The sequence below is a fragment of the Salvelinus fontinalis genome, chromosome 19, assembly GCF_029448725.1.
Source record: "Salvelinus fontinalis isolate EN_2023a chromosome 19, ASM2944872v1, whole genome shotgun sequence".
Classification (NCBI taxonomy): domain Eukaryota; kingdom Metazoa; phylum Chordata; class Actinopteri; order Salmoniformes; family Salmonidae; genus Salvelinus; species Salvelinus fontinalis.
The window spans coordinates 2,593,391-2,609,075 of record NC_074683.1 but is presented as its reverse complement, the minus strand read 5'-3'; the positions used below and the strand labels follow the sequence as shown (position 1 = coordinate 2,609,075).

Genomic DNA, 15,685 nt, shown 5'->3' with positions numbered 1-15,685 from the left:
TGGGTCCCCCAGGATCAACATTAAAAAACACTGGGTTTAAGGCAGATCAAATGCCTTTTCCAATGTACTTTGCTTTGTATTCAAGCCCTAGAGCGGGGATGCCCAACCCTCTTCCTGGAGATCTACTGTCCTGTAGGTTTTCAGTCCAACCCTAATTTAGCGAATCTGATTCAGCTAGTTAAGGTCTTGTTATGCAACTAATAAGTAGAATCAGGTGTGTTAAATTAGGGTTGGACTGAAAACCCACAGGACGGTAGATCTCCAGGAAGAGGTTTGGGCAGCCCTGCCCGAGAGGCTTCAGAGGCCTTGTTGCTTTAAAAGCACTTGCAAATTATATTACTATGAGGAAAGATAACTTCAGAAAAAGCAACTTCAAGTCTCTGCATTTTGAAGACTGTATTTGATGTGTTTAGAGTTTCATCTACTTACATTTTGATGTAATGCTCTACAGAATTGGTGACAAAAATATGCAGTGACAACGGCCACTGGTTTCTGCATCCTGAGAGCAACCGAACATGGACCAACTACACACGATGCAACGAGCATACTAATGAAGGCAGAATGGTACGTTGCGGTCCAAAAAACAACAACTCTCAAATGGATGTTCCATTAATTCAAATGCAAGCGCTTGCTGCATGTGAGGAATGTCACTTTGCCCTCACTTCCAGATGGCTATTTTGATTGAATGGACATGAAGTACTTGAAAATACTCTTTGCTCTTTGATTATCAGGGCTATGGGACTTTAACTTTCAATATCATTTTGTATTGATTCATCAATGCATTGCCATTATGTAGCTGGGTTAAGGGAGTTCAGAACACATACAGTAATATGCTAGGGCAATATGAGGCTTATTGTGTCTATTCTCTTTCAGACTGCCATGAATTTATTCTACTTGGCCCTCATCGGTCATGGCTTGTCACTGACATCCCTATTAATTTCCCTGGGAATATTTTTCTATTTCAAGTGAGTATAAATGAACCAAACAATAGAACTTATTGAATACTCAAAGGTTTTGTTCCTGGATCTGTTATTAGACACTGACAGTTGATGCCAAATTACTTTCTGTCTTTAAATGAATGAAAAAGTCTACACCTTTTCCCCTTTCGTGTAGGAGTTTAAGTTGTCAACGAATCACTCTCCACAAAAACCTCTTCTTCTCCTTTGTATTGAACTCGGTCATTACCATCATCTGGCTGACCGCTGTGGCGAATAACCAGGAGCTGGTACAAAGAAACCCTGTAAGTGGGTGGGTGGGTGGATGGATGGATATTATGTGAATAATAATTTTAGATGTATATTTTACAGCCACACACCAATGCAATGGCAGTATACACACTGCTAATGTGCTGCTGCCTTTAGAGATATTCAGTATACACACTGCTAATGTGCTGCTGCCTTTAGAGATATTCAGTATACACACTGCTAATGTGCTGCTGCCTTTAGAGATATTCAGTATACACACTGCTAATGTGCTGCTGCCTTTAGAGATATTCAGTATACACACTGCTAATGTGCTGCTGCCTTTAGAGATATTCAGTATACACACTGCTAATGTGCTGCTGCCTTTAGAGATATTCAGTATACACACTGCTAATGTGCTGCTGCCTTTAGAGATATTCAGTATACACACTGCTAATGTGCTGCTGCCTTTAGAGATATTCAGTATACACACTGCTAATGTGCTGCTGCCTTTAGAGATATTCAGTATACACACTGCTAATGTGCTGCTGCCTTTAGAGATATTCAGTATACACACTGCTAATGTGCTGCTGCCTTTAGAGATATTCAAAGAGTGAGAAGAACTGCATACGCATCATCCTTATGTTCTTTTCTTCCAGACGAGCTGTAAAGTGTCCCAGTTTATCCATCTTTATCTTTTTGGTTGCAACTATTTCTGGATGCTTTGTGAAGGGATATACCTGCACACCCTCATCGTTGTTGCTGTGTTTGCTGAGAAACAGCACTTGATGTGGTACTATCTTCTCGGCTGGGGTAGGTTTTTGGGGATACCCCCGTATCCCTGTATATGATTTTGATGTGAAGTTTGGATGTTATTTCATGGAAGTAACACTGTTTGTCACGGACAATGGATGTCTGTTGTTTTTCAGGCTTTCCTCTAATTCCAGCATCTATACATGCAATCGCTCGCAGTTACTACTACAATGACAAGTGAGTTACGTTCAGATACTGTATTTTGTACCACAATTGTTTTCAGTGAATTTATCATTTCTTCAACTACAAGCTATTCATACAGCATAATATATCTAGAGCTTCTTGAGCTTTCAATTCAATTTTATGAATATATTTCCTGTAAGCAGCTCTTGTAAAATCTAATTTAAACCATAAAAGAAGGTGGCAGACCCTGAATGCTAATTTGTCTCTTCCCCTCCTACAGTTGTTGGATAAGCTCCAACACTTCACTCCTCTACATAATCCATGGGCCCATCTGCGCTGCTCTGTTGGTAAGTCTGTAGTACATTTAGGTACATGCAAATACTAGCTATATTCCTGCTTCTCTTGAGTGCAAACTTAAATGGAAAGGGGTTGCAGTGTTCAAGGATGTTTTCATTTTTGTTTCCTTACCTTGAACGTAGTCTATGGACAAAAAGAGACCACACTTTGTTTTTTTTCAACTAGCCCAGGAAACTAATATCTAGATAAGTAATTTCACAGAACTATCCTGTAGGTTGATAGATTAGTGACCCGCCCATTAGTAATTTGGCAGAACAGCGTGCCTTTGGCATTCTAGGAATGAACTGATAAAACCATTGGTCTGACTTCAAAGGAAACCGGACAATCAAGCATCCTCTTGTAGTTTGCAATTATTTTCTGTGGGTCCAATCTGGTATAGAGCTGCATGTCTTATCAGATGTGCTGATGTTTCTTTATTTTGAGGAATTCTGCCTGATTTCTTCTTGTTTAGTCAATTTGAGAATTGTAATGAATATTATGTTAATCTGCTCTCCACTAATAAACTTATCCATGGCTCAGAAACGTATGTATTACCCATAATGCACCATTTTATGACATCAAGAAGTTAACACACTATTGCTAACAGTCGTGAACAGTATTCCTTGTTTTTTATGTATGGTGATTGAGGGTTCTTTGGATAAACATATCCTCTCAATGGCTATATTCTGTCAAATTTGGCCTTTTTCTCTCTCTATATCCTTCAAGGTGAACCTGTTCTTCCTGTTGAACATTGTGCGTGTCCTGATCACCAAGCTAAAGGTAACCCACCAGGCTGAGTCCAGTCTCTACATGAAGGCGGTGCGTGCCACCCTGATTCTGGTACCTCTCCTGGGGATCCAGTACGTCCTGTTGCCCTACAAACCAGAGGGACGGGTTTCCTCTGAGATCTATGACTACATCATGCACATCTTAATGCATTATCAGGTAAGACTATCTATTCTCTGCTAGTTACCCCAGCTCACATATGGATATAACATTACACATTTCTAGGCTTACAGTAATGTATCTTCCATGTTTCCAACCAAGGTTAGGATGACTTTTGTGTATGTTGTGCATAGTAATTTGGCAGATGTTCTTGTCCAGAGTGACATACTGTCGGTAAGTGCATACTAAGGTGTCTGGGGGAGAAAAAGAGAACCATACCCCTTCTGAAGTAAGCAGCATTAACATTCCCATTGCCACAATAAAACTGAAGTAGTCATCTGTAGCCACCGTCTCTTATTGTGTTCTCTTATTATTGGATTAAGACCAGGTCGGCGCCCTATTAGCCTTTGACTCCCACGTCTTTATCTCATGACCTGTGGAAGAAAGTATAAGTCATTGTCTGGCAGGGGAGGAGGAGGGTTGAATACTGCAACTCATGATGAGGTACAGTCAGTGCCTTCTGGTGCCAAGCTGAATCAGCTCAATAAATAATATATTACAACGCCTCTCTCTGCCCTTACTCTCTCTCTGTACCTCTCGCTCTCTCGCCCTCGTTTTACATGCTCCTCGAAAGGTCCGCTGCCAAAATGCATCAAAGTTGGCAAAATCACCATTCTGCCCCACGGCTCAACTGTTTTGGGTGCTTGAGACATTCTCCCAGGGCATTAAAGCAATGGGTTTATCACCGATAAGCACTGACTGGGCTCCCTTGTTTGCTTTATTTTCTCAGGGTCTGCTGGTAGCCACCATCTTCTGCTTCTTCAATGGAGAGGTAAGATTCTGACCCACATTAATTTATCAGGTTTTCTGAAGTCCCAGATATAGAATTTTAGGTTGGAGGATTCACTTGCAGCTTATTCACAGGACATTTCAGGAATTTTGCGACCCTCTCCTCCCCTGTACATTCTTGTCCTCAGTTCACTGTGAGATCAAGGTTAGGCAACTTCCTCTGTGCAAACCCTCCCCGGGAGGTGACCTGACCTGGGGATGCATCTGGGGAAGTTGACCTTCCAGAGCATTTCATGGGAGCTTGTGGGCCTCTGGAGATGATTCTCTCAGATTGAAGATCATTAAAGCATTGGCAGGCATCCAGAGACATTCACGGGACAGTCCACAGAGTGGTATGGAGCAGTGCTGATTTGATTTGATTTATTAGTATCCCCATTAGCCGATGCCAATAGCGATAGCTAGTCTTACTGGGGTCTGACATATAACGAAAAATACAAAATACTTAACAATTTACATACTTTTAAAAACATTAACATGTAGTGTGTGTGTGCATCTATCAGTTACACATACAGTTGAAGTCGGAAGTTTACATACACCTTGTGGGGGGGGGGGGGGGGGGATCTGTTTACCTTTCCGTCTTCTCCAGTCCTTCCGGCGATTGTCGCTGGACAAGAGAGACAGGGCCATTCGCGGCAAGGCCACTATTACCATTGCGAACTCCTGTTCCATCCAGTCCAAAGACAAGGATAGAGAAAGGGACACCACCCCAGAATATTCCACCAAGCAGAGATATGCATAATGAAGAGAAACCATTTACGGTTTGAGACATGTTGCAAATCTGATTTGTCCCCTATATACAGTTGAAGTCAGAAGTTTACATACACCTTAGCCAAATACATTTCAACTGTCACGATCGTCTGAGGGAGGAGACCAAAACGCAGCGTGGTAAGTGTTCATTTTAATTTAATAAAATAAACTGAACACTGAAACAACAAAAAAACAACAGAGTGAACGAACGAACGCAGACACAAAACAGAAAACAACTACCCACAACACACAGGTGGCAAAAGGCTACCTAAGTATGGTTCTCAATCAGAGACAATGATAGACAGCTGCCTCTGATTGACAACCACACACGGCCAAACACAAAGAAATAGAAAGCATAGAAAAATGAACATAGAATGCAAGACATAGAATGTCCACCCCAACTCACGCCCTGACCAAACCATCACTGGAGGCTTCGTGCCATGGATCATCACTGGAGGCTTCTTACCATGGATCATCAATGGAGGCTCTGGACTGAAGGGCGTCACTGGAGTGGAGAGACACACAGGAGGCTTCGGGCCATGGATCATCACTGGAGGCTTCATGCCATGGATCACCACTGGAGGCTTCGTGCCATGGATCATCACTGGAGGCTTCGTGCCATGGATCATCACTGGAGGCTTCGTGCCATGGATCATCACTGGAGGCTTCGTGCCATGGATCATCACTGGAGGCTTCGTGCCATGGATCATCACTGGAGGCTTCGTGCCATGGATCATCACTGGAGGCTTCGTGCCATGGATCATCACTGGAGGCTTCGTGCCATGGATCATCACTGGAGGCTTCGTGCCATGGATCATCACTGGAGACTTCGTGCCATGGATCATCACTGGAGGCTTCGTGCCATGGATCACCACTGGAGGCTTCTTGCCATGGATAACCACTTAAGTGGAGAGACACACAGGAGGCACACAGACACATAGCCCGACCGACGCAAGGAGCTGCGATGTAGCACACCGGGCTATGAGTGCGCACTGGGGACACCTTGCGTGTCACCGCATAACACGGTGCCTGCCCGGTCAATCTCTCCCCACGGCAAACATGAGGAGTTGGCTCAGGTCAATGACCTGACACCGCAAATTCCCCGTGTGACCCCCCCCCCCCCCCCCCCCCCCCCCCAAAAAATCTGGGGCTGCCTCTCATGCACTCCTCCTCGAGCCAACTCCTCGTAGTGTCGCCGCTCCGTCTTAGCTGCCTCCAGCTCCTCTTTTGGACGGCGATACTCTCCCGTCTGTGCCCAGGGTCCCTTGCCGTCCAGGATTTCCTCCCATGTCCAGGAGTCCATTACACCACGCTGCTTGGTCCTTTGGTGGTGGGTAGTTCTGTCACGATTGTCTAAGGGAGGAGACAAAAATGCAGAGTGGTGAGTGTTAATTTTCAATCAGAGACAACGATAGACAGCTGCCTCTGATTGAGAACCACACACGGAGAACCACACACGGCCAAACACAAAAAAATAGAAAGCATAGAAAAATGAACATAGAATACCCACCCCAACTCACGCCCTGACCAAACCGAAATAGGGACATAAAAAGGATCTCTAAGGTCAGGGCGTGACATCAACTCAGTTTTCCTGACATGTAATCCTAGTAAAAATTCCCTGTCTTAGGTCAGTTAGGATCACCACTTTATTTTAAGAATGTGAAATGTCAGAATAATAGTACAGAGAATGATTTATTTCAGCTTTTATTTCTTTCATCACATTCCCAGTAGGTCAGAAGTTTACATACTAATAGAGTGTATTTGGTAGCATTGCCTTTAAATTGTTTAACTTCCACAAGCTTCCCACACAAAGTTGGGATAATTTTGGCCCATTCCTCCTGATAGAGCTGGTGTAAGTCAGGTTTGTAGGCCTCCTTGCTCTCACATGCTTTTTCAGTTCTGCCTACACATTTTCTATGGGATTGAGGTCAGGGCTTTGTGATGGCCACTACAATACCTTGACTTTGTTGTCCTTAAGCCATTTTGCCACAACTTTGGAAGTATGCTTGAGGTCATTGTCCATTTGGAAGATCCATTTGCGACCAAGCTTTAACTTCCTGACTGATGTCTTGAGATGTTGCTTCAATATAGCCACCTAATTTTCCTACCTCATGATGCCATCTATTTTGTGAAGTGCACTAGTCCCTCCTGCAGCAAAGCACCCCCACAACATGATATTGCCACCCCCGTGCTTCACGGTTGTGATGGTGTTCTTCGGCTTGCAAGCATCCCCCTTTTTCCTCCAAACATAACGATGGTCATTATGGCCAAACAGTTCTATTTTTGTTTCATCAGACCAGAGAAAATGTTCTGGGATTGATTTGCACTTTTCGCACCAAAGTACGTTCATCTCTAGGAGACAGAACGTGTCTCCTTCCTGAGTGGTATGACGGCTGGGTGGTCCTGTGGTGTTTATGCTTGCATGCTATTGTTTGTACAGATGAACGTGGTACCTTCAGGTGTTTGGAAATTGCTCTCAAGGATGAACCAGACTTGTGGAGGTCTTGGCTGATTTCTTTTGATTTTCCCATGATGTCAAGCAAAGAGGCACTGAGTTTGAAGGTAGGGCTCGAAATACATCCACAGGTACACCTCCAATTGACTCAAATGATGTCAATTAGCATATCAGAAGCTTCTAAAGCCATGACATCATTTTCTGTAATTTTCCAAGCTGTTTAAAGGCACAGTCAACTTAGTGTATGTAAACTTCTAACCCACTGGAATTGTGATGCAGTGAATTATAAGTGTAATAATCTGTCTGTAAACAATTGTTGGAAAAATTACCCTTGTCATGCACAAAGTAGATGTCCTAACCGACTTGCCAAAACTATAGTGCGTTAACAAGAAATTTGTGGAGTGGTTGAAAAATAAGTTTTAATGACTCCAAACTAAGTGCATGTAAACTTCCGACTTCAACGGTACATGTCAGTACATACACACAACAAGTAGGTCACATGGGGGAGAGGCTTTGAGGTGTTGCTTTATTTGTTTTTTGAAACCAGGTTTGCTGTTCACTTACGCTATATAAGATGGAAGGGAGTTCTATGCACTCATGGCTCTGCGTAATACTATACGTTTCCTTGAATTGAGAGGGTTTCTTACCAAATTTGTTATTTGTGTTTGGATTGGGGTTGCTTTATGGAACAGATGAAGTGGTCAAGGGTTAATATGGTAATTGTGAATGCCTGGGAGATGGCCAGGCAAACACTGTGTGAGGATACATGGACGGTCTTGCAATTAGGGTTCATTCATTACTAGTCATTTATTACTAAATGTATTGATTTGTTTTCTGTGTGCTGAATCTTATGGTCGACATCGTGTCTTGGTAGGTGCAAGGGGTTCTGAGGAGACATTGGAACCAGTACCGTATCCAGTTTGGAAGCACCTTCGCCCACTCAGATGCCATGCGGTCTGCCTCGTACACTGCTTCGTCCATCACCGAGGTCCAGGGCTGCTACAGCATCGACAGCCACACAGAACACTTGAACGGCAAGGGGGCCTGCCTCGACATCGAGACCTCCATCTTAAAATCAGAGAACCCGTTCGCCTGAGGATAGGATGATTCTTTTTCGGAATGGTGGGGAAGGAGAGGCTGCAGTTTGTTACTAGGTTTACTGGGTTAACCGAGGGAGGGGAGAAAGAAGGGATAAACAACAGAAACTTTCGGCCACTTGTATACGCACTGAAAAAAAAAAAAGAAACACATTTTGCTACCTTTGATTAACACATTGAAATGGGCACTTAATCGTTTTATCAGCTTAGTGAGAATCACTTTTTGCCACCCTTTTTCAAGTATCCATGTATGAAGCTTCTTTGCTGCTTATCAGAGGAAGCCAAATGTATATATTCTGATAATTTATCTTAAAGCATTCAAGTGTTAGGCAGTCCTTTTAACATGACTGTACATAAATGTAAGAAGGAGGTTTGACAATCCAGATATTATCAGTTCAGATAAAGCCTGGGTGTTTGCCCAAAAGTATTATTTGTGACATGCCAAACCAAGAACCGCCCTTGTCGGCTATTTTTATACACAACAATCTATGCCACTAAAAACTAGGCTCTCTGGGGCTATTATCTGTGTTTCTCTAGCTGAATCTAAGCTCAAATTAAGGGCAAAGTTACGAAGATATACAGTACAGTCCCTTGTTGGTAGTTAATCACTTTTGAAAAGGTACATGCTTTACCATTATCAACTATTGTCATTTATGCCAATATCTGTCCTGTACAACTGAATGTTACTTCAATTATGAAGTTTGGTTCTGGCACTGTTTTAAATCTATGGAATAAATATTTATAGGTTAAACCTGACATTCCCCTCAGTGGCAAACGGTATGCCTATAAAACATTGTGTTCTCTATATGTCTGGCACATACTGTATGTTCATATATACTAAATTCCATATAATTGCCACTGTTCACTATCGGAATCATTCATGTGAATTTCACTACTTTTTAAATGATCGTTTTCATCCAAATGCTGGAAATGACTCACAATCAGATTATGTAAAGTATGTGGACACCCCTTCAAATTAGTGGATTTGGCTATTTCAGCCACAGCTGTTGCTGACAGGTGTATACAATTGAGCATACAGCCATGCAATCTCCATAGACAAACGTTAGCAGTAGAATGGCCCGCACTGAAGAACTCAGTGACTTTCAGCGTCGCACCGTCATAGGATACCGCCTTTCCAAAAAGTCAGTTTGTCAAATTTCTGCCCTGCTAGAGCTGCCCTGGTCAACTGTAAGTGCTGTTATTGTGAAGTGGAAGATCACAGAACGGGACTGCCGAGTGCTGAAGCCCTTTGCGAGTACAAATTGTCTGTCCTCGGTTGTGACACTCACAACCAAGTTCCAAACTACCTCTGGAAGCAATGTCAGCACAAGAACTGTTCGTCGGGAGCTTCATAAAATGAGTTTCTATGGCTGAGCAGACGCACACAAGCCTAAGATTACCATGTGCAATGCCAAGCGTCAGCTGGAGTGGTGTAAAGCTCACCACCATTGGACACTGGAGCAGTGGCATCACGTTCTCTGGAGTGATAAATCACACTTCACCATCTGTCAGTACGACGGACAAATCTGGGTTTTGTGGATGCCAGGAGAACGCCACCTGCCAGAATGCATAGTGCCAACTGTGAAGTTAGGTGGAGAAGGAACCATGTTTTTCATGGTTCAGGCTAGGCCCTTTAGTTCCAGTGAAGGGAAATCTTAACACTACAGCATACAATGACATTCTAGATGAATCTGTGCTTCCAACTTTGTGCCAACAGCTTCGGGAAGGCCCTTTCCTGTTTCAGCATGACAATGCCCCTGCGCACAAAGTGAGATCGATACAGAAAATGTTTGTCGAGATCAATGTGGAAGAACTTGACTGGCCTGAACAGAGCCCTGACTTCAACCCCATTGAACACCTTTGGGCTGAATTGGAACGGCAACTGCGAGCCAGGCCTAATCGCCCAACATCAGTGCCCAACCTCACTAATGCTCTTGTGGCTGAAGGGGAGCAAGTCCCCGCAGCAATGTTCCAACATCTAGAGGAAAGCCTTCCCAGAAGAGTGCAGGGTGGACCAGCTACATATTAATGCCCATGATTTTGGAATGAGATGTTTGACGAGCAGGTGTCCACATACTTTTGTATGTTGTAAATCTTGCAGTGCAGAAATGCAATTAAGGTGAGTGCTTTATGTAAATATACTGTATATATTTACGCAGTATTTATGGGTGTATGCGAGGCATTCAAATATGAAGCAGCTGTCATATAGAAGTGTGTGGGAGGTTGTCAGCAGGAAGTTGTTGTTTTTTTACCATGTTGATGCTTTTACTGATCATTAGCCATCGGACTGACATTCAAATGAATTGTCTCTGCCATTTCTGCTAGCTTTCCACAAGGGTACAAACAAAGCCATTCCTCCATTTTGCCAGTGCACTCTGATGGAGGGTGAATGATGCCTGAATTGCATCTGTAAATCCTAACAAGGAAAGTTGTTTTGGCCGTCCAAAACAACTTTGAGTTTGTAGGAAGAGGAACAGGCATCTACCACTGGAACGTTGTAATCCTAATCATACAGTGACCGTTGGTAACTAAACACTAAACAGATACTATTACACAGCACGTGTGTGTGTGTGTGTGTGTGTGTGTGTGTGTGTGTGTGTGTGTGTGTGTGTGTGTGTGTGTGTGTGTGTGTGTGTGTGTGTGTGTGTGTGTGTGTGTGTGTGTGTGTAGTGTGGCATGGAGACAAGAAGACATGTCAATACCAACTCTCAGATACATCTCTATATTAGCTACCAGTACTTCTGGCAAGTAAATTCCATGCATCCTGTTTTGTAACATTTGTCAGAATGTGACGTGGACTGCAGGACAGTTTCTTATTAAAGAACTTAATGATATCTTAAAACTGTATTCAAAGGTGTTTTCATATTAGACGACTTTGACATTTGAAGTAGCACTTACTACGAAGAAAAGTATTTTGAAGGATAATGTCTGTATTGTATGTTAAAAATGTACTGTGTATATATATTTGGAAGTCTACACACCCTGACTCCACTCGACTGTATGAGTGTAATTTGTATGTGTTTTATTCTTTGGATGTGAAAATATATATTTGTGAAACATTTATTTTTCTTTGTTATTTTTTATAAGACATTACTAGCACTTTTTATATCCTCTATTTAAACAGAAAAAAATAAGATACACTGACATTTTTTAATTTAATAGGAATGTCAAGGTATTGTGACGTGGAATCTATGTGAAAAATATATTGGATTTTTAAAAATGTATCAATGTTAACTATTGTTTTGACATTTCGACATAGACAAACCTTGTATAAAATATGTTGAATTTGTATCTTTAAAACAATGTCAGATTTTCAATGTTATATCAACTATCAGAAAAAGAAAAGGTTGGGTAGCATTGTTGGGCAGCATCTCCTACTGGAGAATTGATATATCTGCAGCAAGTCTTTTGCCTCCCATACTGGGTTTTGACCAAGCCCAACCCTGCTTAAGCTACAATATTTGTCAGTACTTATTACCAATGTGCTATCATGAGAATGATTGTTGAGAGTTCTCCATTTAAAATGGAAAAAGATTCACTGTTGCGATCGATGTCATTCTTAAGGGTAGGTTAAACAGAGCAAATTAACTGTGACCATACTCTCTCATTCATATATCACCAATATAACATTTGCAAGGTCATCAACAGCTATTGTTACAATTCAACACAGAATTCACCTAAAAATAGACAATACAATAGGCCTGGGATTTCAAGCTCTGGTTGATTTTAAAATGTAATACTATTTACTGTAGAGATATTCAATTGTGTTTGGTTGTCAATGCATCCAAACCAAGGGCTTGGGACTATAAGGTTCTATCTCCAGTTTGTCAACAATAAATTATTGTCATAGACTTGTTCTGTTTAAAGTTCTCTGCCTATATAGTACTATAAATACCCAAATTCATGTTAAATTCAAAAGAATACAATATACAAATTGCTGACACTATTCAATCCTAAACCCTCGAAGTATCAATGTTTGAAGGAGAGGTATCTTCTGCTTGGATAGTTCCATCTGTGCCACTGACATAGTCTGTCTTTAATTCCAGTTTGTCGACAAATTAATAATTGATATGTTGTATTCACGTCTCCATCTCAACAAAGAAATGTAAGTAAATGAATAGGACTAAATCAAATTAAACTTTATTTAAAGTCCATTTAAAGTTTGAAGGATTTAGTCCCATTCTTTAATTTAGATTTTTGTTCCAGATGGATTATTCTTATAATAATCCTGTCATGACCATACTGTTTATGAGTTCACTATAGATTGTTTTAGAAACCAACAAAAAAGCTGAAAAATTCACTTAACAGATGGATGTTCATGGGAAATTGAAATTAAATTCAAATGTGCTTCTCCAAACCTCCAATTAAATTCATGAGAGTACATTGGTCTGCACTTCATGACGCTAGATTATTGCTAAACTACTTGGGGTTTGGTGTTGGGAGAAATGACGAAAGAGCTGGTGCAAGGAAACATCTGCTGCAGAAGTTGCCTTGGACCTCTTATCCTATCCTATTTGAAACGGAGCAGAAAATAAACAATGACTATGCTAGTATTCTTCTGTGGAGATACAATCATGGGAGAATTGTTGAAGACCCTAAGTTACTGACTTCTAGGTTCACACCAACATCACACAACTCAGGTCACCAGGTGTGTCTACATCTGCATTGCTTGCTGTTTGGGGTTTTAAGCTGGGTTTCTGTATAGCACTTTTGTCATCGGCTGATGTAAAAAGGGCATCATAAATACATTTGATTGATTGACTCTAGTTCTTCAGTCCTGCTGGTTTCAGTTTCGTCCTCTGCACTCAATTGATCATTGAATTGTATTGATTAGCTGGAGAGTGCATGCTGGTGTGGGCATTGAGGACTGGAGCTGTGTACTGCTGGTTTACACAATGATTGGTAACTGACTGTCAGTCACACCATAGCTCTCATGAGCAGCTCTGTCTTTGTAGAGGGGAATTGATTGGTACAGATTTGGGGTCTTAATTTGAGCCAGTTTTCTACAGCAGGTAAATAATCCTGCAGCAACAGGAAATGTACATTTTTTGTTAGAGCAAATCAAGTATTTTTTAATGTGGAAATTGTGGAAATTACAAAACTTTTAAAGCATTTTTAAACCTCAAATACAGTACAAGTTTGCATTTCCTGCTGTGCAGAAAATTCTCAGCAACAAAATAGTGATACAATTAAGATCCTACATCTGTAGTAATGCATACTCAAGCTAGATGTACAGTAACGTACCAGCATCCCACTTTCTTTATCAACAATGTGGTTGATAAACAGGTGATGTGACAAACAGAGAGTGCTTGACAAATGGAGAACAAGTGCCTTGCCCACTACCCACTACCCACAGACTATTGTTTCACCGTATGTTTTATTGTAACTAGAGGAGTTGTGGGGGCTTCAACAACTTGGGTATACGTCATTCTCTCTTTTTATGCCTACGGTAAAAATGGACTATTATGTGCTATTGACGGTTTTGAGCTAGTCAGTATTGGATTGTGCCAAAGGCAATAGGTAGATTTGAAGCATCACACTAACCAATCCAATCCAGTGCTTCATGCAACTTTATTCTATTTTTATTAGCATTAGCCTAGTAAGTCACTGAGGACATGTTTTATTTCCCAATAAATTACTGGTTGTTATTTCAGTTATTTACAAATGGGATATGAATACAAGCCAAATGGAAGTCCAACAGTCAACGTAATATACCTCATGAGTTACAAAATGGTTCTCTGAACCTAATTTCTGGGGCAGACCATGCACTTGCTACAAACTATTCTAATTAGCTTTTTGAAACAGTGTCATCAATGTAAGTTCCAGATGAAATCCCTCTGCACAAGCACTCTGCACAAGCACTCTGCACAAGCACTCTGCACAAGCACTCTGCACAAGCACTCTGCACAAGCACTCTGCACAAGCACTCTGCACAAGCACTCTCTCTTTCCATACCTCGGGTATAATCAATCAAGCGTGGAAAGAGAAGAAAATACACTGAAGAGGAAAATACACTGATTGTCATATAGGTTTGCAATACAAAACCTGAATGATAATCAATGTTATCATCAATTGAACTTCACTGTGTGTGTGTGTGTGTGTGTGTGTGTGTGTGTGTGTGTGTGTGTGTGTGTGTGTGTGTGTGTGTGTGTGTGTGTGTGTGTGTGTGTGTGTGTGTGTGTGTGTGTGTGTGTGTGTGTGTGTGTTTTACTATATTTGTGAGTACCAAAAGAATAGTAAACCAATTAAAATTCTGAGAATGTAGGATATTTTAATGGTCATCACTTGTAAAAAGGCACATTTAGACTTAGCGGTTAGGTTTATGTTTTGGGTTAGGGTTAGGGTTAGAATCACTCTGCTAGAAGGGGTTAATCTTCATTACACAAATAGTTATCTGAGGAGTTCAACAGTTCAACACCTTCCTACACAGACCTGGGTTCAAACACAATTTTAAATCATTTCAAATACTATAGCTGGGCTTGATTTGAGCTTGCCTGGTGCAGTGGGACCAATAGAATAGTCACAAAAATGCAAACACCACCCATCTGGCTCTCACGGCAGGCTAAAGCAAGTGCTGCAATTATTTGAAAGATTTCAAGTAGTATTTAAACCCATGTCTGCTGCTACTGTAGCTAAAGTTATTCTTCCAAAATGGCAAAAGAGACGTATTCACCACCAATCCCTTTCAATATCACACGTTATCCAATTACAACTCCCCTGTACAGCTAGGTTACTGCTGCTTGACTGGCCACAACTAGCTGGAGTTGACGGCTGGAATTTCAAATGACCGCTTGTGAGATTTTCGCATGGGAGGGGAAACTCAGGCATTATTCAACACTTCCTTATGTGTTCACACCAGTCCAACATTGAAGGTTTTTAGACCTTTATTTTAAATGAAGCAAAAAGTTCTACAGTATATTGCCTGAGAGAGAATACTTTCATGTCAGTTCAATGCTCCTGCTGCTAACTTGTCTGCAGAATGACCTGAATATAGCAGGACTGCCACACCAATGGTTGGTTATAGCAGGACAAGGTTGACTTTGGCCCACTGTCACCTGCGCTTAGCTTCAAAATGTGACGGAACAGGCGTTACACAAACCACAACTACAGGCTCAGTATAGATGACTCCCTGCTCTTCAAACCACATAGGTACATACAGTACACATCGTTTTGCTGTTAAATAGTTATCCAAATGTTCT

General features: G+C 41.5%; 1 protein-coding gene across 3 annotated transcripts in view; it reads left to right on the top strand.

Annotated features, from left to right (window-relative positions):
• Positions 1 to 11,549, top strand: part of LOC129816148 (calcitonin gene-related peptide type 1 receptor) — a 47,560-nt gene extending 36,011 nt beyond the window's left edge. For all 3 annotated transcript variants that reach the window (XM_055870361.1, XM_055870360.1, XM_055870362.1), the window contains exons 5-13: positions 452 to 564; positions 874 to 965; positions 1,114 to 1,240; positions 1,841 to 1,994; positions 2,111 to 2,171; positions 2,398 to 2,464; positions 3,180 to 3,398; positions 4,129 to 4,170; positions 8,264 to 11,549. In XM_055870361.1, coding sequence (XP_055726336.1) covers positions 452 to 564; positions 874 to 965; positions 1,114 to 1,240; positions 1,841 to 1,994; positions 2,111 to 2,171; positions 2,398 to 2,464; positions 3,180 to 3,398; positions 4,129 to 4,170; positions 8,264 to 8,485 — 1,097 coding nt within the window. In that variant the 3' untranslated portion in view covers positions 8,486 to 11,549. The remainder of the gene's footprint in view (positions 1 to 451; positions 565 to 873; positions 966 to 1,113; positions 1,241 to 1,840; positions 1,995 to 2,110; positions 2,172 to 2,397; positions 2,465 to 3,179; positions 3,399 to 4,128; positions 4,171 to 8,263) is intronic.
• Positions 11,550 to 15,685: the final 4,136 nt, after the last annotated feature.